This window comes from Copadichromis virginalis, linkage group LG5 (genome assembly GCF_057382275.1).
Source record: "Copadichromis virginalis isolate Kocher_CV1m ecotype Utaka linkage group LG5, C_Virginalis_male_GT1.1, whole genome shotgun sequence".
Taxonomy (NCBI): Eukaryota; Metazoa; Chordata; class Actinopteri; order Cichliformes; family Cichlidae; genus Copadichromis; species Copadichromis virginalis.
Genome location: NC_140622.1, coordinates 22,445,246 through 22,466,349, shown reverse-complemented (window position 1 = coordinate 22,466,349; position 21,104 = coordinate 22,445,246). Strand labels below are relative to the sequence as shown.

At 38.5% G+C, this 21,104-nt stretch overlaps 2 protein-coding genes across 6 annotated transcripts; one reads left to right on the top strand and one right to left on the bottom strand.

Moving 5' to 3' along the window:
* Nucleotides 1–238: 238 nt before the first annotated feature.
* Nucleotides 239–15,673, bottom strand: LOC146709691 (uncharacterized). Of its 5 annotated transcripts, none has more exons than XM_085456772.1 (20): nt 15,558–15,673; nt 15,264–15,308; nt 14,781–15,077; nt 13,518–13,544; nt 11,954–12,268; nt 10,337–10,384; nt 10,182–10,244; nt 9,932–9,988; nt 7,650–7,697; nt 7,493–7,552; nt 6,478–6,540; nt 6,265–6,315; nt 6,111–6,170; nt 5,477–5,578; nt 5,174–5,210; nt 4,869–4,888; nt 4,720–4,760; nt 4,507–4,573; nt 1,151–1,191; nt 239–1,052 (listed from the first exon to the last, which is right to left on the bottom strand). In XM_085456772.1, exons 1-20 carry the CDS (start codon nt 15,589–15,591, stop codon nt 960–962), a joined length of 1,569 nt encoding a protein of 522 aa, XP_085312898.1. In that variant the 5' UTR covers nt 15,592–15,673; the 3' UTR covers nt 239–959. The 5 variants fall into 5 exon arrangements, with proteins under 5 accessions (XP_085312898.1, XP_085312896.1, XP_085312899.1 ...); XM_085456770.1 differs by having other exon boundaries at nt 6,111–6,173; nt 15,558–15,672; XM_085456773.1 differs by having other exon boundaries at nt 5,192–5,210; nt 6,111–6,173; nt 15,558–15,672.
* Nucleotides 15,674–19,519: 3,846 nt separating this feature from the next.
* Nucleotides 19,520–21,083, top strand: h1m (linker histone H1M). The gene is made up of 5 exons (XM_085456768.1): nt 19,520–19,673; nt 19,748–19,983; nt 20,057–20,156; nt 20,232–20,281; nt 20,781–21,083. Exons 1-5 carry the CDS (start codon nt 19,580–19,582, stop codon nt 21,000–21,002), a joined length of 702 nt encoding a protein of 233 aa, XP_085312894.1. The 5' UTR covers nt 19,520–19,579; the 3' UTR covers nt 21,003–21,083.
* Nucleotides 21,084–21,104: the final 21 nt, after the last annotated feature.

Sequence of the window (21,104 nt, the reverse complement as noted above, 5' to 3'; positions counted from 1 at the left end):
TGGGCGATAGAAAACCGATCGGTGCCTATGCCATTCCCAATATGCGCTGGCTGACGTCGGGGCAGCATGAGTACGAGCATTTTTTTTTTTTTTTTGCCGATGCCCGTGATGCCGCCCCCCACCACGATGCCGCCCCGGGGAACCGCCCGTGTCGCCCGTATCAAAAACCGCTACTGTCTGTGTGGCAACATGTGGCAGTAAAGAGCTCAAGAGTTTTAATAACAGGGACACCATCATGGGAATTTAACCAAGAGAATATTTATTTCAAACCAGTACAAATAACACACAGTTATACTTGATTAAGACCTTAAGAAGTTATTTTTTCTAATATTCATTTTAAAAATATTCACACATGTTTGAATCCCAGTTTGGTGTTGTGGTTTTCCTGTAAGCAGAGGTCCAGGGAATTACTTTACCTCGAATGTACATCTCAGTTTTACACACACTGTTATTACAGTGCAGTTCAAACCAGGGCTGCACTGACAACCACTAACCACTGAAGAGAAAGTCTCCACCGTTACAGCCCAGCTACGGCCACTTTAGGCCCTCAGCTCTGGTCAAAGCAAAAGCAACAAAAACAAAAAAGTAACCCCTACTGTTCCTAACCCAGATACAAAAGCAGCCTCCTGCCAGTGTCTAACAAATATTTCATAGAATAAAATACAAAAGTGGAAAAGGGTCATTACTTGGATACACTATATGCAAAAAAAATAGTTTCAGGAAAAATGCTGTGCAAAAATTTTGAGCCAAACACAGATAGCAATTTGACATTAACCAGGCAGAATATATCCAATTACAAAATGTTGTGCTAACATTGATTAGAACAAAAACACGGTTTCAATCTTAACTTGCAGCTTCTGCAGAATACAGTTTGTTCAAGGGACAAAAAACATTTCCAGTACTGACAGAGTGACAGTGGGCATTTGGTTCCATTACTGAAAATAAAATAATAAGCATCATCAATGTGCCTGCAGCATGCTGTAGGTCATGTCCTGTGAGACTGGTACAGCTGGTTTCTCAGCGATGGTGGCGTATGGATGATAAATATCAAACTAGAAAAGAAAGAACACAGCTGTGTGAGTCATTTACGTCTCGCATCTTCAAAGCCAAATAACAAACATCTTAATTACTGAACCTTTGTCTCACTTACATCTTGATCTTTCCTTTCTTGTTTATTCAGTTTCTCAGCACCTGCAATTAAAAGAATCACAAACTAAAACTGCTGTTTTAGACAGATACAAAGTGCAAGAAGAACTGAAGTAATACAGTTTTGTTCTATTCCTGCACAAATATAACCTGGTGTACTTCCCCATGTACTGAAGGGCATACACCACATGTTACTGTCATTTCACTATTTTTTTTTTTCTTTAAGAGGACCTGAAACATTGGGATCTTTTGTTGGTGTTTTTCATGCAACAGATAAAAGCAACAATGTAACTGAAAGATTTGCTTTTTCATTGGTGCAACTCTTTAAATGATATAGTATTCACTTTTTCATACTTTGAAAGAAACACAGCAACTAAACAACTAAACCTGCAGATAAACTGAGGAAGAGTTGGGAGTTCGCCTTGTAATCGGAAGGTTGCTGGTTCGAGCCCCGGCTCGGACAGTCTCGGTCGTTGTGTCCTTGTCATTGTCTCGGTCTCAAGACACTTCACCTGTTGCCTACTGGTGGTGGTCAGAGGGCCCGGTGGCGCCAGTGTCTCTGTCAGTGCGCCCCAGGGTGGCTGTGGCTACAATGTAGCTTGCCATCACCAGTGTGTGAATGGGTGGATGACTGGATGTGTAAAGCGCTTTGGGGTCCTTAGGGACTAGTAAAAGCGCTATATAAATACAGGCCATTTACCATATTGTACATTCTCTATATAGCAGTAGGGACTGCAGGGATTAGGGACACTGAGGGTCCTGCAGCACCCCCTGGTGGATGGTGGATGTCCACAAATATAATTAAAAACTGTGTAGTTGTGTGTTATGTTACAAGGTCTTTGCAGATAAAGTGCTGCCATATTGAACTACTTTTCAAACACGTTTCATCAAACATGCATAACAATGTACAATTTACAACATTTATATAAATATTAGAGGTGCAACGATACTCGTATCGATATTGAACCGTTCGATACAGTGCTTTCGGTTCGGTACGCATATGTATCGAACAATACAAAATTTTTAATTTATTTTATCAACTTTTCTTCTGACGATGCTGTCTGTGTTGAGCGCTCAGTGGATCTGCGCTCGACAGTGCAGCCTAGGCGGAGTAGTCGAACGCAGATTCACTGAGTGCAGGGCAAGCTAGCGAGACAGAAGTTAAGCTCTGGTTGCAACATGGCAAATTGAACCTCCCCCACCCTCATTCAGATGTGGCGTTTCGAACCAATTTGGTTTTCATGTGAAGTATGACCCTGAAGGTAAGCGCGTCATGGACTAAAGTAAAACAGTATGTCGGATGTGCCACGCAATGCTCAATTACATGGGTGGGAACCAGGGCTGGACTGGGACAAAAAATCAGCCCGGGCATTTTGACTAGTGACCGGCCCACCATGGTATTATAGGAAAAGCCATAAAGCCTTTATAATAAACTTAAACCTACACCACCCTCCCTATTCTGGTATTCTAAACGGTCTTTAGCAAAAATATAAAACAACCTAATTTATAATTACATATACCTAACTAATAGGGTTGCCAACTCCCAGCAGAAAAAAAAAGGGAATCACTCCCCCACCCTCTGTTTCAAGATACTTAATTGACAAAACTGATTTTAATTTAATGCACATATCAAACAAATGCACAGAAATCTATTATTTTTCTCCTGTAATCAAATAGATTCAACATCTTTCTTCAACAGAATTGCAGACTCCACAGATGGTACCTTCCCAAAGGAAAGAATACTATAACTTACTAGGGTATATACTAGACTCAATATTTACTGAATACAATAATGTATTTCTATACATTTTACATCAGATGAAAACTTTGGTTGTAAGATTCAGATAAATATTTATTAAAAGCTAGACATTTTAAATGAGAATAAGAAAGAAAAGTATGGATTCTGGTGTTATTTGTCTCTCAGAAACAGTTCGTTTCTTCCCTTCAACTCATTCATGTCACCTAAAATGTAAACCTGTTTCTCCATCACCTGTTCAGCTCTGATGATTCAGTAAGGACATCTCCTGGTTTCATCTTCATGTTTCCCTCTTACCACATATCCAAACCGATATCATGACCAGCAGCTTTACAGCTGTGGCTCCAACGAACATCAGCTGATACTTGAAATTAACATTAAATAAATTCTACCGACAGCTGATCAAGCTTAAACGTGCTGCTGTTGTTTAGCGCGACATCTGCTGGTTCCCTCTTTCTGGAGAGAAAAGCCGATCAGCTGATCATTGATCAGTTTCATGACTGAATTAGCAATTTTCTAGCTGAAGTAGTGATGAAATCGTGTTCCTTTTCACCTCAACTTTAAATTTCGACCTCCTCTGCTGTAACTGGTCAAGCCCAGAGTCGATTATGACCAACTGGCCAATCCACCACCATTCATTTATATCGTTAAAAAAAAGAAAGAAATAAAACCCCATCGGCCCATAAAAATGAAAAATTACGAGTGGCCCACCGGGCAACTGCCCGGTATGCCCGATGGCCAGTCCAGCCCTGGTGGGAACTAGTGTGTTAGCGCAGTTAGCTCGTTAACGTGTTGGCCTTCCAGCCCCACGCACGGGGTGATCCGCGGTAGCTCGTTAACGGAGATTTGCCGTGTTGTGGCGTTAACGTCATTTCAACGAGATTAACACTGACAGCACTAGTGGGAACACAACGAATATGACTGCACATTTACTCCGACATCATCCTAGCGCAAAGACAAGTGGAAGCAGACAAAAACAACAAGCACGCATGCTACAAACTTTACCCGAGTCATTTAGACAGCCGTTAGCACATGATTCTCCTTATGGGGACCTGATTTGTTTAATATGCTACTGAGAATATAGCCCAGAAGAAGCGGATAGTATAGCTTTTATTTTGGAAAGAGCCATTTCGCTGTAATAAACTCTCTTTTCCAAAGATGAGTGACTTCTCCATCAGATAGATTTATTATTTTATACCTTTGTTGTTTCAGCAACATTAAATTTAAAAACTGTACTTTTGAGTTAAAATATATATTTATAATTTTAATAAATGACAAATTAAAAAGGCATGAAAAAAAATTTTTGTATCGAAAAAATATCGAACCGTGACACCAAAGTATCGAACCAAACCGAACCGTGAATTTTGTGTATCGTTGCACCCCTAATAAATATCTATTTTCATATTGCTGTTGAGGTACCCCCAGTTTTCACACATGTCATCCTTTCAAAACCCCCTGCCTCCACATAAAACATGTTCCCACAGCTGTGGTATAATAATATAATTACAATATTGAAATTTGTCTTCCACCCTGCACTACAGTGTTTAAGTAGGTGTAAAACAAAAAGGAAAATAAAAATAAATGAATAAATAAAAACAGCTCACCGGTAGCACAGCTGGCGTCAGGTATTGAAGTGATCACACTGTAGGCTCCATCATCACCTTCAGGTAACTTTATGCAGCAGGAAAGAGGACATTAAATGAGAAAATCCATTAATAATACATTAAAGTTAAACTACCCTTAAACCTCTTGCATTTCAATTTTTGAATGTTTTGTTATATTAGTGTAGAATTTGACAAACATTTTAGTTTATTTACCATTCTTCCAGGGTCAATATTTGTCATGCACACAAAGTCATCTGCAGCAGTAGGTAAATCATAAAGCTCAGTTAACAAGTGTATAAATACTGTCCTAATATTGTATAAATCAACAACACATTGATGCTGCAACTGAATGAATTCAGTACCTTGGATGCTGGTTCTTGTCCTAAACATAAAAAAGAAAAATTAATTTAAAAATTAAACAAAAATCATATAAATGTTGAATATTCTCCATAGACCAATCGTATTACTCTGTTTGGTTACTACTTTAAAGACTGTTTTTTGATACAGGAAAGTGAATGGACTTTCTGCCCTGAAGTGCCCCGCTGCCCCTGAGCAAGGCATTTAATCCACAACTCTTCCAATAATTCTGTTTAGTTGCAGAATAAGAAAATCTAAAGTCAGTAAGTTTAACTTCCGTCTATACAAGTGATAACAAAAAAATACTTGCTGAAAACAGGTTTCTTGCCTCTTTAGAGAATATCCTTCTGGAATAAACAGCAATAAAGAAGTGACAGTTAGTCTGCTGGGGTCAGATCAGCTTTACAGCCGTTAATTACAAACTGACAAGCTCTGATTCAGTGAGACGTCTGTGAAACAGAAGAGCCTCTAACAACAAATCTGACTACAAAACTGCTTTTAAGAAGAAGACACTGTAGTCGGTATTAATCCACTGAGTGTGAAATGTTAATATTACACTGTAACTATCAAATACATCTGCATGATTTTACATAATAACTGATTGAGATCTCACCAGTTCTTCTTTTAGATCTGAAAACTGCCAGTACCAATAAGATGGCACCCACAGTTACACCAGAACCAACGACGACCAACACAACAGTCAGTGTCCACATTCCTGTTTAGGAAACCACAAACACATCTCATCTCTAACTGAAAAAGAGATTAATGTGTTGTTACACCCCGGCCTAGGCAACCGGGGTGCAACGCAGGAAAATAAAAATAAGGCAACAACACACGAGAAAAAAAACTAATACGGGCTTCCACAAATCATCCCAAAACGAAAGTATCAACCACTATATTCCTTAAAGCAAAATATGATATTTATTTACAACACACCACAAGGCGCCAAACTATTTACAACGGGGGGGGAAGATCGCGACCATGACATACAGAAACACAAGGCTTAAATACATAGAAGGAGCAATTAGGGAATGGACCACAGGAGGGAAACACAGCTGGGGCAAATTAGAACTGACGAGACAGGGAAAATGTAAACTGAACACACTAAGATAACACAGACTTTCAAAGTAAAGCAGGAAATACATGACAGTCACGCAAAAACAAAACACTGACACACCGAAACGTAACAGTGTGTTCTGATTTATTATTAACTATTGTCACAAATAAAACATCAGTAATTTAATTACCTGATGGTGAGATGACAGAAGTGGGAGAAGTGGAAGCACTGAAACTGCTGAGACTCGATTCTGCTGTAAAAGCACCAGAAATGTTTAAGATCTAAGATTTAAGAAGTGATGTGTGATGATCAGAGTTAATATTCACATGAATTGTATGTCGTACCTGTGGTCAAGGTAAATGATGATTTTGTGTTTGTTTTTCTTGAAACTTCTTCTACAATGTTTAGAATAAAAGCATATTTAAAAACTAAACAAAACAATATATTACACCAAAGCTCCATGTCTCTGCTTTGAGGAGGATTGCATTAATAAAGAAAAATCAATAAATTCTGATTAAATAACGCTACAATGCATAAAACCTCAGTAATTTAGTTACCTGACGATACGTCCACAGTACTGGTAGAAATGGAAGCCCTGGGTGTCATGAGACTTGATTCTGCTGCATAAATACACAAAAAATGTTAAAGACTTTATTTATAGTGATTGTGTGATTGAGTTATCAAGTCATTTTGAACTAATAATCAAAAGTATTATCACATTAATGACTATTTCTTTCCCAGCAGTATTGTTAGTTAATCAGTCGATCCACTGCTTTGTTCCAAATTCTAATATTTTGTTTATTGTTGTAAATTTAGTGCAGACATAATATGAGTGCAAATGTCTGGAGATGCTGAATAGTTCTTGTCTTTGTGTCCCTCTGGTGCTTATTTTTGTTGTTACACTCAAAACAGTACTTCTAGTTTTCTTGGTCAGCAGTCACAGGAACAATAATTAAGCTAAGAGAATTTAATGATTACAACTGTTGTTATACAGATAAGAGAAATCATGTAGGTTTTGCTCTGATAAAAATGTGTTGGTTTCTTTATTTTCCCTGTGTTATTTCAGTTTTAGAAATCCCCGTACCTCAGGGGAACAAAATAACAGTAGAGACCAGACAGTAGACAGTCGTAATTATAATAGAAATCAAGTTAATGTAACTTCTGTGCCTGACTGTGTGAGTATGTTCACTGTGCGTCTAACTGGAAAACTGATGCTAACTCTGAGGACAGAATTACTTCAGTAAATATTTTGTAATTTTAGCCATAAAAAGAAAAAAACTGTTGTCACTCTACTTAGTTCCTCTACTTTTACACGAACAGGCTCTTTCTTTACCTGCAGGAAGTTACAAATTTATGATGAAAAAAAAACATTGCTAAATTAATGGCTCAGCTGCTCAGAAGCACATTTTAGCAAATGTTTATGCTTATGTCTGAATTTTTGATGCATACCTAACAATCTTACCACTCAAAAATCGTCACATGTTTTGACTACAGAGGTCGCACTAACTGTAAGGCTGACGCTAACTATTTAAATGTGCTATCAACAATTGTCACACAAAACACATCAGTTACCTGACTTAGACGGTGAGTTCACAGAAGTGGTAGAGGTGGAAGTATTTTGCTGCGGTTTTGCTGCATAAATCCACAAACATGTTTAAGATCATTTTAAGAAGTGGTGTGAAAAAAAGAAGTGATCTGGATTGATATTTAAATGTACTCTGTGTCCTACCTGTGGCTGTGGTAGATGTTGACTTTGTGGTGGTCGCTCTTGATTCTGCTTTTCACAACAGAGTAAAAGAAGACAAATAAATCAACATGACACGTTTTTTTCCTTTCACACAGTCATTTTAAAAGAAGCAATTTTGGAACTAAAAACAAATTTACTGTCACAGTACTGCAGCATTTCCACCCTAAATGCAAGGTTGAGTTAATCAGTCATCCCCCACTTTGTTTCAAACTGAAATATTTGGGGACCTGTTTTAAAATATAAAATTAGTTTTTACCTCCACCTTTACTCTGAGTCTTTACTGAAAATGTTTTATATGTCTGTTAAATATTTATCGTTCTCGTCTTTGTATTTCTCTGGTGCTTGGTGCCTGTGGTGTTGCACTCAAGAGTCACATGGACAGAGTTAATTATTAAGCCAAGAAGAGAAATTATTGGAATCATGGTATTATTGTTATTCTATTAATAAAAGGTCTCTAAGATGAGACCTTTTATTATCATTCAGTGGTCAAAGAAAGGACAGAGCCAGTGGACACTGTGGATTTATTATCAGCTCAGCTATCAACGCAAATCTCTCTAACTGTGACTCTGGGGACAGTGAGCAGTTTCTTTGCACAGGAAACATTTGACACTGAAAGCTGATGTGTATTTTTTATTTTTTTTTTTGTTATTGTTGTTGTTGTTTTATATGTAAAGCAGTTACTGTTGCTTATCTCTTATTAGCAATAAAAAAGTAAAGTATTTCTGTTATGGGTGTAAGAGCCAACATCTCTCAGTGAAGGCTGATATTTTTCATTTATCAAGTTATTAATGGTTTTACTTTGGAAAATTAAAGCAGTGCTTTTCTGTTAATCTTATTCAGCATTTTTATTTCAGAAATCAAAAAATACTCTATAGAAGTGAGGATGAAAAACAGTAGTTTTGTATTTATTTACAAACAGATTTAATGATGAATCCTCCCCAGGTGTATCAGAATTAAAATGGCCACTGCCAGTGGCGGACTCCCTCAGACATCGGTGTGTTGGTGGTTCTTTGTGTCCGGGGATGGGCATCCAGGTACACACCGGCTCACTCCTTGGCGGCCGCTTATCGGGGCCTGGAGCCTGGGGCTCGCTCGGGCCACTTCGGAGGTGGGGTGCCCCCGGCCTCTCGGCCTGGGGCTCGGTCACTCAGGCACGGCTGGCTGCCGGCGGAGCTCACGGGCGCGTCACTGCAACTCCCCCTGGCTTCTGCTCCGCGGCTGCTGAGTGAGCCCTCATCTGGGACTCTCCTCAGCTCTTTCTGGGACAGTGGCGCGGCTGCCCCTCTGTTGGTCTTCCTTGGTCTCTTGTGTTTTGGGGGCCTCTGGATGTCTGGAGTTTTGATCTCCTCCATACCTGCTTCATGCCCTGGAGGACGGGGCTGTGGCCCCCCCACACCCTCTAGCAGATCATTACATGAAGGAACCTTTTAAAAAAACAAGCGCGTCCATGCTCACAGGTGTACACACGGGTGATCACACCCACAAACTACACCCCTTTTGGCTCCTACCTCAAAGCACACTGTGTTCTGTTGATCTTATGTGCTGCACAATAATGTTTAACATTTAGTATTTACTGTCATATTCCCATATATCATTGTGATGTTGTTTATTCTATTACTCTTGTTCTCTTCTGCTTGCTTTCTTTTTTCTTTCTCAGCAGGTGATCCAGGTGATCGATAGATGCATTTTTTTCTCTGCCCGTTCTGTTGGTTTTTGTCTTTTGCCCTTCTCCCCCGTCCCTCTTCTCAGCTGTTTCTCTTTCCCTCTTTCTTTCTCCCTTTCTTTCCTCCAGTCAAGTCTGTCCCGTATTCAGTAAGTGAAAATAAAATAAACAATAAAAGGTGAATCAAATGGACCATTACGGCAAGGCTGGGATGGTCAATTTGGTAAAGTAAATCCGTTGGGCATCTTTCTTTGCCTTTAGACAACAATTCTGATGGCAAAAGAGCCAAACGGGACAGGCCAAAAAAAAAAAAAAAAAAAAAAAAAAAGAATTAAAATGGCGACATAGTGTTTTATATACTCATTGCACGGATGTGTCCTTGTTGTGGAGTTCAACTGATGATGACTTTCTTTTTCTAATATGCTTAACTCAGATGAACACACTGGGAGCTGAATGAACTTAATATGTTAACATGGTGAGAATTTAATGAATGCACAAAGTACACACAGCTGCTGTATCATGGTACATAGAAAAAATCTGGTTAAAACTATTAATAAAAAAAATATTATGGATTTAAAATGATTGAATTGTTTTTACTTACCTGATGTTTTCTTGTTTGAGGTATGGTTTGATTCAGGCTTTTGAAGTTTTGGAACTTCTGAAGTGAAACAGAAACATTAAAAAAAAAAAATTGTGTTTTTCCATTTTTCATGTACTCATAACAAAATCACACATTGTCATCTCTACTCATGCCATGCTCTTAGGTCACACTAATTGTGGGACTCAGATTAACAGACTTTTCTATTTCTGATTAATTACTGTCACACATAACCTATCAGTAATTTAGTTACCTGATGGTGGGGTTACAGGAGTGGTATTATTGGAAGCACTGGGATTGCTGAGACTCAGTTGTGCTGCATAAATACATAAAAGGTTTGTTTGTTTTTAATTTAAAGAAAACATTCACAATGTTCTGTATGTTACTTAGATGTATAGTCTGTCTTACCTGTGGTCATGGTACATGGTGACATTGTGCATTCTTTTGCCAAAATATCTAAAAATTTTAAAAAAAAAGTGTTTATGTATATAAAAATGAATGTGTCTATATTTTGATGGGTGATTTTGTTGGTTGGTTTTCTTGTGTTTGCCTGTGGTGCATTGGGAGTCATCTGCCGGGTATTTAAGGAGCACTGTGACAGCTCTCGGGTGTCGGATTGTTGTCTCGGCCTTAAGTGGTAAATCATCAACCGGCTTCTATGTAGTACTTTGATTTGCACGACATTCACGGATCGTCATCTCTTCTGCTTCACTGCCCAGCCATTCTCAATCTGGAGTTATCCTGGCTAACTCTCCAAGCTACCTCCCTGCTCACCTGCGCTGCCTGGGGTCCACGTCGTCCCCACTTCAATGTCCAGCCTTAAGTACCTCGCCCAAGCCTCTAGTAAATGTGTGGCAAGTAAGCTCTCTAACTTATTCCTTGTGCAGTCTCTCGTAACTCCTTTGCTCCGTTTCTACAGGTCGCTTAACTGCATTTTCTCCTTTCCCCCTCCGGACAGTTTGAGTTCTCTGTTCAGACAGAACTGTCATGTTTGTTAAACTGAACTACAAACATTAATCGAAATGTTTGTAGTCCCAGATTTAAACCTAGTGGGGAGTCCCACTAGGTTTAAATCTGGGACTCTCCACCATTTGACCTTAGAACTGAAGAAGCTTCTCGGATGAGAGGTGAAACGTCTTCAAGCAACTTAAAGAAGTCCAGACGCTTTTCTTTGCAAGCTCCTTTGACTACGATGACCTGGATGACTGAGAACCTTCACAGACATTAATTGAAATCCTGAAATTCAGGATCTTTTTCAGAGCCAGAGTATACACTAAGTGACTGCAGAGATGAGGTTTTCATAAAACACCTATAAAACATGAAATTAACAAAAATACACAGCAGTCTTTAATAATAAACTCATTCATTTAGAAACTGCATTTTGTGACTACTTGTGTTTTCTTTGTCTAATATTTACATTTGTTTGAAAAATAGGAAAACAGGAAGGTTTTTACACCACTGTATGTCTTTGTAAACTACCCCTTCTTGGGAAATGACAACAATTATTGAATATTAAAAACAGATGAGATCTGTGTAGGAGATCAGAGGGTTGTAACCAAGTAGAATATTAATGATTTCATGTCAACCTCAGCTGCAGCCTTGCTCACCACTAGCACATGCTGGGCTCAATGCTCAACATTGTTAATATTTACAACGCTTACAAAATGGCTTACTAAGAGTTTAATCATAGCTGAACTGTGACTTTATTCACATCTTCTGGCACAGCTGCACTCTTATAACCACCAGTTCCAATAATTTTGAATTTTTTTTTTCAAATAAATTCAAATAATTTTGAATTTTAATGGACAAACAGGCTGAAATTCAATAAACTGAACAGAATTCAGTCAAATTAATCAGATCAACTACAAGAAAAGATGGAATAATTATACAGCGACTAAGGCACACTTTGTAAAGTTATGTCAACTTCAACATTCAGTAGCAGTTTATTTAATTAATGTTTTATTAATTTCAAAAGTAGCATCATATACACTAAAACAGGTTATGCTATGTTTCTCTTTGACTTACCTGTCATGTTGTATCGATCACTGCGAGGTGACAAAGACTTGGGTTCACTTTCCAAACTGTAATCACAGCTGGCATCCTTTTGTTGAACAAGAAGTAGATGCTTCAAAAAATCAGCAACTGGGACATAAAACTGGCAGAACCTCTGTTTGGTTTTTCTCCTGCTTTCCTTGGAGACAGTTTGATTTAGGACTGGACGACTTGCTTCTCCAAAGTACAAATTACATCTTGTATCATTTTTCACAGATCCAGGCAGAGAGCATGTGATGAGAACATATTCTCCATTAAAAGGCTGAACACTCATCTCTGGTTTCTGACCTGCATGAAGATCAATGTATCGTCATTAAGTATCAGTCACATACTCGTCATGTTTCAACAGTGCAATAATAAAACAGTGTTGACATTCACAGAAGTCCTACTGTAACACTGAGTCATCATGTTTTATAATTTACATTAACATACATGTGTAATGTTAGAGTTTAATCTAAACTGAAATGAGAAACTGTCTGTCACTTCGTACGCTGACAAAGATTGTGTTACTGTGTGAAGAGGGAGAATTCACATCTGCATACTGCACAGTGTAAAAACATCTCACTTTGCCCTCAGAGGGTGACCTCTGATGTGGCACTAACTGTCAGGAATCGCTGTGCGGCAGGCAGGAGTAGGACCCAAAATGCAGGACTCACAGGCACGAGGGAATGAACTCAAAAGGCAGCTTTATTGCGTAACAGAAGATGATAGGCGATACAAAACTAGACTGGGAAAAACTAACATAAAGCTCACCAAGGAACACAGGGAAATCCACACAGCATGAGGGACGACGTCACGCTGAACAGAGGGAGACGCAGACAGAAATACACAGAGGGTTAACGAGGAAAGTGGGAACACACGGGGAACACAGGTGACACTGATAATCATAACGAGACAGGGCGGGGTGAACTGAACATGACATGTACGGGCGTGAGAGTCACAAAGTAAACAGGAAGTGCACAGAGGTTCAGACAGGAGGAGAGAGAGCACGGGGAAAACACAGACATAACGGGCTGGGGAAACATGAAACAACCACAAAGGGAGACGAGGGCTCATAAATACATAGAGGGGCACACAGGGGGTAAAAGCCATGAAGGGAAAACACTTAGGGAACAACACAACAGGGCAACTCAGAAAACATGGCCTAAGCAAGGAACAAAATACAAACATACAAGGAAACTAAGAACACTGGGCCAACATGGCCCAGGACCATGACACTAACAGCATTTCAGTTCCTGTCTGTGTCTGTAAACGTGAGAAACCTTTGATAGTTTCTTGCTCCCCAGTATAAAATAACCTAAACATATTGAAGCAGATGATGGTGGCTGACAGTGACTGAGTCTGTCTCTGAGATCACTGTTGCATTGGTCCAAGACACGCTAAACAATAAGAGGTAAAGAGGCGTTTTATCAAAAATATAATTGTTAAATATGACAGTGAGAAATTATGATTTCAGTAAAGAGCAACTCATCAGAAGAAAAACATGTTAAATGTTTAAAGAACAGCTTGAAATTAAAATAGTAAATTGTGGACTGACCTTGTCCTTGAAGCTCAGGCGAGGAAACTGTCAGAAAAAAATGACAAGGTAAATATATATATTAATAAGTAAAAAAAATATAAATAAAATGTAGAAACATTTTTTATTGTATCAGAGTCCAGATAGAAGTCAAGATCAATTTAATTTAACACAGGGAAATTTGTTTTGGACTCCATACTGAATTTTCTCAATACAAATAAAAATACAAATAAACAAAATAAACACACACTGCACAAACACTCAACACAAAACCAGCCATCAAAAATTACTGCTACATAAAATGCAAAAACTTTCAGGATGTTTAACTTACTCACGAAGATGACAAATAACAGGAGTCCAGACATGATGAAGCTGAAAACTACAACTGTCCAGAAGTCTGACTGATACACTCGATCAATCATTTTGCAGAACTTACACAGAGTAAAACCACAGGAAGTAACAGTGCTGAAACTCCCACATAAAGACCACAAGCTACACAGTGAACAGGCTTTTGAAAGTGCCTATAGATGTTAGCCTGAGCTAAAACCACAGGAAATAAAGAAAAGGAGAGCATGTTTTACACCATTTCTGTTGCTGTGGCTTTCTGTGATCCAGATACAGATCCAGGCAGAGAGCAAGTGATGAGAACATATTCTCCATTAAAATGCTGAACGCTCATCTGTGGTGTTTGACCTACATGAAGATCAATGCAGTATCATTAGATATCAGTCACATATTCTGCATGTTTTACCAGTACAAAAACGACGACAGCGGTGATAATCACAACTGTCCTACTATAACACTCAGTCATCATATTTTACAACTGACGTTAACATTTTCGATCCCCTGAAATTTCTTTTAACACCACATGGAGGCTGAAATGTATTTTACATGTATTCGACGAATCAATAAAATTTGACATTCAGCCTTCTCAGATGATGCGTGAGAAACACATGCTGAACTGGTTAAATATCAGCTGGACCATCACGTCATGTCTGTTAATATGAACACACAGAAAGGTGTAACTGAAATCCATCATAATTTTATCATAACAGGTTTTTATATGAAATACAAACAGTGATTCTGTATCAGGTTTTTGTATCTGCAAATTTAGTTCAGTGTAGTAGGCTAGATGTTTATAACCAGAGACCTGCAAAGTAATAACTGACAACAACTGTAATTAACTTTAACATACTCTCCTAAACATGAAGCACTGTCCACCAGATTCCTGCTAAAGGTAATTGTATGATAAATGATCTAATAACAGGAAGAAGAGTCTCTTACTTTGTATGGTGATGGAGGATGTGTCACTGTGCGGTGAAGGCGAATTCACAGCTCCATATTTCACTGTGTAAAAGCATCTGACTTTGACCTCAGCAGGTGATCTCTGATGTGACATAAACAGCAGTTCAGTTCCTGTCAGTGTCTGTAGACACAAGTTGCCTTTGTTACTTTGTTGCTCCCCAGTATAAAAATAACAGTGATGAACTGAGGCAGATGCTGGTGCCTGACAGTGTAATGTGACTGAGTCAGTCTCTGAGATCACTGATGTGCTCACTGTCAGAGTTGGTGGAAGAAGAGCTGAAAGATTAGAGGGAAATACATGTATCAAATATCTAAAAGGTTATTATGGCAACACTCTGAATGAGAGAGATTTGTTGTAAACAAACAGTGTGTGAAAACTTTGTTTGGTTATTTGCAGACTGTATCAGTTCATATGATGCTAAAAGAACAGTTTGAAATTAAAACTGTAAATTGCAGACTGACCTTGGACTTGATACTCATGAGAGGAAACTGTCAGAAATAACATGTCTAACAAGGGAAATACATGCATGTGTTAATAACTGGATATGAACACATATGTAACATTTAAACAATTAAACTGTTAAAGTTTGAGTTAGTTCTTGCTCAGAGTCTGTATAAATGCAGATTTAATCCAACAAGAACAATAGTTTCTCAATAAACTAACCTGCATAGAATCACCAGCCATGAAAAATGTAGGTAATTTGCAAAGATGACCCTGAGTTCATTTATGGTGAAATCTACAGAGAATTAACTTACTCATGAGGATGGCAAACAGCAGGTGTCCAGCCATGATGAAGCTGAATACTGCAACAGCCAAATTAAACAGACTGATTGTTATTTTGCAGCACTTGTTCAAACTAAAAATACAGGAAGCAACAGCACTGAACAACAGCCAAAGACCACAACGATGCAGCTTTCGAAAGTACCCGTACGTGTTTTACTGAGAAACAAAGAACCACAGCAGAGGGGTGAAAAGAAGCTAATGAGAAGAGCACATTTGAGCATCATTTACTTTGAATTTGTGTGGGTTAAAGGCCTCACTATCTGCACACATGCATCACTTGCATTTATTTTCTTTTTCTTTTTTTTTTCTTTTTTTTTTTTCTTTTTTTTTCTTTTTTTTGTGTCCCGTTTGGATCTTTAGCCATCAGAATTGTTGTCTTAAGGCCAAGAAAGATGCCAAGCGGATTTATTTTACCAAGTGGATCATCATGGCCTTGCCATATTGGTCCATTTGATTGACCTTTATTATAATTATGAATTTATTTTATTTTCAGTTGCTACAAACGGGATAGACATGACTGGGGGATAGGACAGGGAGAAAGAATGAAAGAAAGAGAGGGAGAGAAAGAAGACCAAAGGGGAGAAGAGACGGTGAGAAGGGGGGGAAGAAAGAGAAGAAAAAAAAGAAAAAAAAAAAAACACCTGGGTCACCTGTATGGAGAAAAAAAAACAGAAGAGAAAGCAAACAACAAAGAGCAACATAATAAAAAAAAAGAACGGCACCATCACAATAAACTAGCTAGCAGTAGATATCAGTAGATACTAAATAATAAACGATATTGTGCAGCACGCAAGATAGACAGCGCACAATGTGCTTTGAGGCAGCAGCCAAGAAAGCTGTAGTCCGCGTCTGTGAATACCCGTGTGTACACCTGTGTGCACACCTGTGTGGATCAGCATGCTTGCATTCCAAAGGTTTCTCCATGTAATGATCTGCTAGGGAGTGTGGGGAGCCACAGCCCCGTCCTCCAGGGTATGAAGCAGGTATGGAGGAGATCAAAGCTCCAGACATCCAGAGGCTCCCAGAACACAAGAGACCAAGGAAGACCAACAGAGGGGCAGCCGCGCCACTTGCATTTATTTTCAAAGCATTGCAACAAATGAAGTATTCACAAGTTAGTTCATAAGACAGTAAAGCGCACATTTTAGCTTTTGTATCTGCTGTTACCTGATAAACCTGTTACCTGATATTCTGCCTCTTTACTGAGCAGTCTAAATGTTTTCTTGCTTCATATATAGATTCATTCAAAGTTTCAGTGATGAGAGGTCAAATCAAATTTAGTTCCTGCCCTTTAGCTCTATTAAATAAATGTATTTATGACAACACTGAAGTCACTATGATGGTTTTTACTGAAATAGAGATTTTTAACACCTCTACAACACATCATATACATCTGCTTTTGATACAGACAAATGTGCGCACTAAACAACAGTTGAAACGATGTTCAACATTGCACTATCAGACTAAGTTTAATTACATCTGCACTCTCGGATAATACTGAAATAATGTTACAATCATGACTACAGACCATGATCGACATGATTTTTTTTACCAACTTGCAACCCAGAGACAATAACAGAGCGCTCTACATATCCAACATTTAAGACATTTCAATCAATGACTCATTGCAAATCATCAGCCTCTTTTTTAAGTAATGTCTGCTTGATATGTTATTTGTGTTTCTTTTGTTGTATGTCTGTAGACACATGAACGCATGGAGACTATATTCATATGAAGGTGGAGGAGAAAAGATGCAAAATGGAGCCCACTACATTGTATCTTTTAGGGTTACTGGAGCTGTTGTTTCTCTATGAAATAGACAAAATAGAAATAAAGTCGCATAATGTAATGGTGCATGCTGCATGCAAATTCAATAAATGGATGAAGAACTAATATTAAATGCACGAGTGGTTAATTCATTTTCCCAAGGGACCACATGGGAAATTGGGACTGTTGTGAAGGGCTGCATCAATAAGCTGGACTCAGTTCTGTTTAATACTAATGTTATCCGATTATAAGCTTACCACAAGAGTCCCAGTGTCCTGTGTGGCCCCAGAGGAAAATTCATAAAACATACTCTGAGTGGAAAACCCATCATGTCACCACTACATTGTGTTTTCAGAGGAGCCGCGGCTGAGTTTCTGAAGTCCTCAATATAAACATATCAAAGCCATTCTTTGTTTGTAGGCATTTCAAGACCCAAGGCTGAACTCAAGCATGAACTCATCCTCACCTACGCAAACATTTTTACACTCATCACAAGTCTGCCTCTGCAGTCACTGAGCAATCTAAATTTGATTTTGCTTCATATGTAAATTAGATACAAAGTTTCAGTGATGAGTTGTGAGTACAAATTTAGTTCCTGTCCTTTTTCTCTAGGAGGTAATTTTATCTATGAGAACACAGAAGCCACTAAGGCGGTTATTACTAAAGTAAAGATCATTTTCGCACGTCTACAATGTGTGACACGCATCTGCTTTTGACACAGACACAAGTGTGCACACTGAGATAGCAAACAATAGTTGTTCAACATTGTGCTATCAGTCTAAATTTGATGAATTCTGCATTGAGCATTGATATTGTTTCTTAATCAGTTTTGCACCCTCAGATAATATTGAGATAATATTAACAACATGACCGGAGAACTTCAGTAATAAAGCTAAACAGCAACAAAAATAGGGAGCATCTCAAACACTGGCTGATAGCAAACCAGGTGTGTGACCACCCAGAACTCATTTATGTATTTATTTTTGTTGTATATCTTTATGTCTTTGTTCATTTTAATGTTTTATGTGACGTGGCCTGGGACTACAGATATAAATGATGAGTTTTGTTATAACCTGGCATCTTTTAATTTTGGCATACTGATGTACATCAACATGCAATTATCCAGTTAGATAAAGAAAAACATTTCATTTAATCAATACTGAATTCTGACATTGTTTTTTAATCACTTTTGTGGCATTTCAACTCATATTAAAAGGCAAATTACTAACAATACTCAATACTTCAGAGTATTGTACTTCTGTATCTACAGCCAGGATAAATTGTGTAATGATGTTGAAATATGTTATCCTTATTAAACTTCTTATTATTCATTTAACTCACGTTAAATACTTTTTAGAATATTTTATTTAGCTTGAAATTATGTCTGGGGAATTTTCTCCTACCTCTGTGATGTCCTGCCTCCATCCAGCCTAGACTGTAGCTTTGAACTGCTTATAGCTAAAGGAAAATTCTCTGTGTAATGCATTTGCACCAACTACAAAAGAAAATACAAAAACACAATGTGAATAAAGCACGTGAAATTTTAGAAACCTGTCAACAGCTTGTTTAAAACTAAAAATGATTAAATTCACATCTCAAAAGCTAATTTTGAGCATAACATTTAACCACCTAAAACAGTTTATTTTACTATTACAAATATCATCATAAAGAGGTGCAAAAGGTTGCATAAAGTGCCAAATACAGTCAGCAAAGATATGTATGTGATAAAGTGCGTTTCAGTCCCTGGGTAGGTTGTCTCTTGGTCATAAATCCGTAATTTTTAAATATTATTCCCAAAATCTCGATCAGCCAATTAAAGCATACGTCACTGTCGTCATACTGTCAAGTTTAATCAGTATTTAACATTGATCCGACATTTATTTAGGTCTGAGATTTCAGTCTCAGCCACAACGACGATTCAAATAAAAAGGCAGCGTTGTTTTAATGTCGCCTTGCTATCTGTGCATTTGAAGCACTGCTTGGGTGTTTTGACACCGGATGAGGTGACAGGATTCAGTGATAACACATTAAGTTGGATGAATCCGCGGTGGCTTTCAAATCCTAATTTACCACACCTGGTGCGATGCGGTTCACCTGGTCTCATTATACCGGAAACAACTGCATAAAAACGGAGACAGTTGCCAAATAAAAGGAGAGTACGCATATTTTAAGACTTTAACTTGTCTGCCTTTATTGTGTCCCGTTTTTAAATTTAGATTTTAGTGAAATGCCTCCCAAAAGGCCACCAGCATACTCCACTGAGCCGTCTGATTCATCCACAAGCGAAGCGTCGGTGGATGAGAAGCCGGAAAAGAAATCAGGTCTGTGCGCAAAAGGCGAAAATCTCTAAGATGGAACGAACTTTAAAAATTATATGTAAATTTACTCTGCGTAGATGCTGCGCCTCATCCATCCACGGCGATCATGGTGAAAGAAGCACTTCAAGCGTTGGACTCGCGCAAAGGGGTTTCATCCCAGGCGATACTGAAGTATATCACAGAAAAATATCCGTCGGTGGATTTGGCGAGACTGAAGACTTTAGTTCGCAAAAACCTGAAGAAGGGAGTGGAAAATGGGACGCTGGTGAAGCCTGGAAACTCCAGCGCGACAATGGCCACGAGGAGATTTAGGGTAAGAGGTTACATCTGCAGCTGGGTTCAAACGAAGAGTTCAAATGTCAATTACGGGTTTCGTCTTTATTAAGCTTGCACCGAAGCCTAAACCAAAAGCCGAAAACGCAGAGCCCAGTGTGAAGAAGTCTCCAAAAGCAGCCAAGGATGGAGCCAAGAAGCCCGGGAAAGCGGGTATGAATGACCGTTAAACGTCGAGTGAGCAGTAATTTAAGCTGTTACTCGGTGTCAACTCGTCATTTCTTACAGGTGCCACAAAGAAGAAAGACGCTGCAAATGGACAAACAAAGTCCAAAGAGGTGAGCGGACGCAAGTTTGGCTTTAGATGGGAAGTTGACTCTTCATGTATTTAAGAATGTGGATGAAGCTCATGGCAGTTTACATCTATATTCATGGTCAGAATGTTACTTTTGCAGAACTATAAATTTCAACAAAATGTACAGCCTCACTAGAGGAAAAATCCTGGAGGGGGGGGGAAAAAAAAAAATCCAAAATTGCACAATAGACTTGAGCATTTATTTTAAGCCAGATGTAGCAAATTTGATGTATTTTATTTACATATGACTTGATTTGGAGTGTGTTTGATCATTTGTCAGATTCATCTTAAAGTGAATTTTCTGGCAATTGCGTTACAATTCAAGCTTTAAGGGGTTAATGGCTTGGTAAAGTGTCCTGAACATGTCAGTTTTCATAGGATCTCTTATTTGTCTGGTAAAGTAGTTTACATTCTCTCCAGTGTTCATAAAATTCTGACATTCAATCTACTGCTGTCTCCTAAATTCCCCTTTTGCCTTTTAGGACTCAAAGCCTCCCAAAAAGTTGAAGGATGAAGAGGCTTCTACATCAAAGGTTGCTCCAGCGAAGAAGCCAAAGGCTAAAAAAGCTAAACCAACTGGGGATGGTGAGGAAACTGCTGACTCGACCAAGACTAAAGCAAAGAAAACAAAGGAGTCAAAGCCTGGAAAGGCCAAGGTTGCCAAAGAGGACAGTAAAGTGGCTTCTAAATCAAGCGGAAAATGAGGGACAAAGTCTGAAGATTGAACTTGTAATTCTAGACTGTTTTTATATCGTTTATCAAATAAATCTAAGTTTTTAGCTCGAGTGCATTTCAGTATATTCTAA

What these genes read in the sequence shown, in the direction of transcription:
- LOC146709691 (XM_085456770.1), bottom strand. Translation starts at nt 15,591, where the DNA reads ATGGCTGGACACCTGCTGTTTGCCATCCTCATGA. An exon ending in GAACTCACCGTCTAAGTCAG is followed by an intron (nt 6,541 to 7,492) that starts GTAACTGATGTG and finishes GTATTTATGCAG; the next exon opens with CAGAATCAAGTCTCATGACA. An exon ending in AAGAAAGGAAAGATCAAGAT is followed by an intron (nt 1,053 to 1,150) that starts GTAAGTGAGACA and finishes TTTCTTTTCTAG; the next exon opens with TTTGATATTTATCATCCATA.
- h1m (XM_085456768.1), top strand. Translation starts at nt 19,580, where the DNA reads ATGCCTCCCAAAAGGCCACCAGCATACTCCACTGAGCCGTCTGATTCA. An exon ending in GAAGCCGGAAAAGAAATCAG is followed by an intron (nt 19,674 to 19,747) that starts GTCTGTGCGCAA and finishes TACTCTGCGTAG; the next exon opens with ATGCTGCGCCTCATCCATCC. An exon ending in GACAAACAAAGTCCAAAGAG is followed by an intron (nt 20,282 to 20,780) that starts GTGAGCGGACGC and finishes TTTGCCTTTTAG; the next exon opens with GACTCAAAGCCTCCCAAAAA.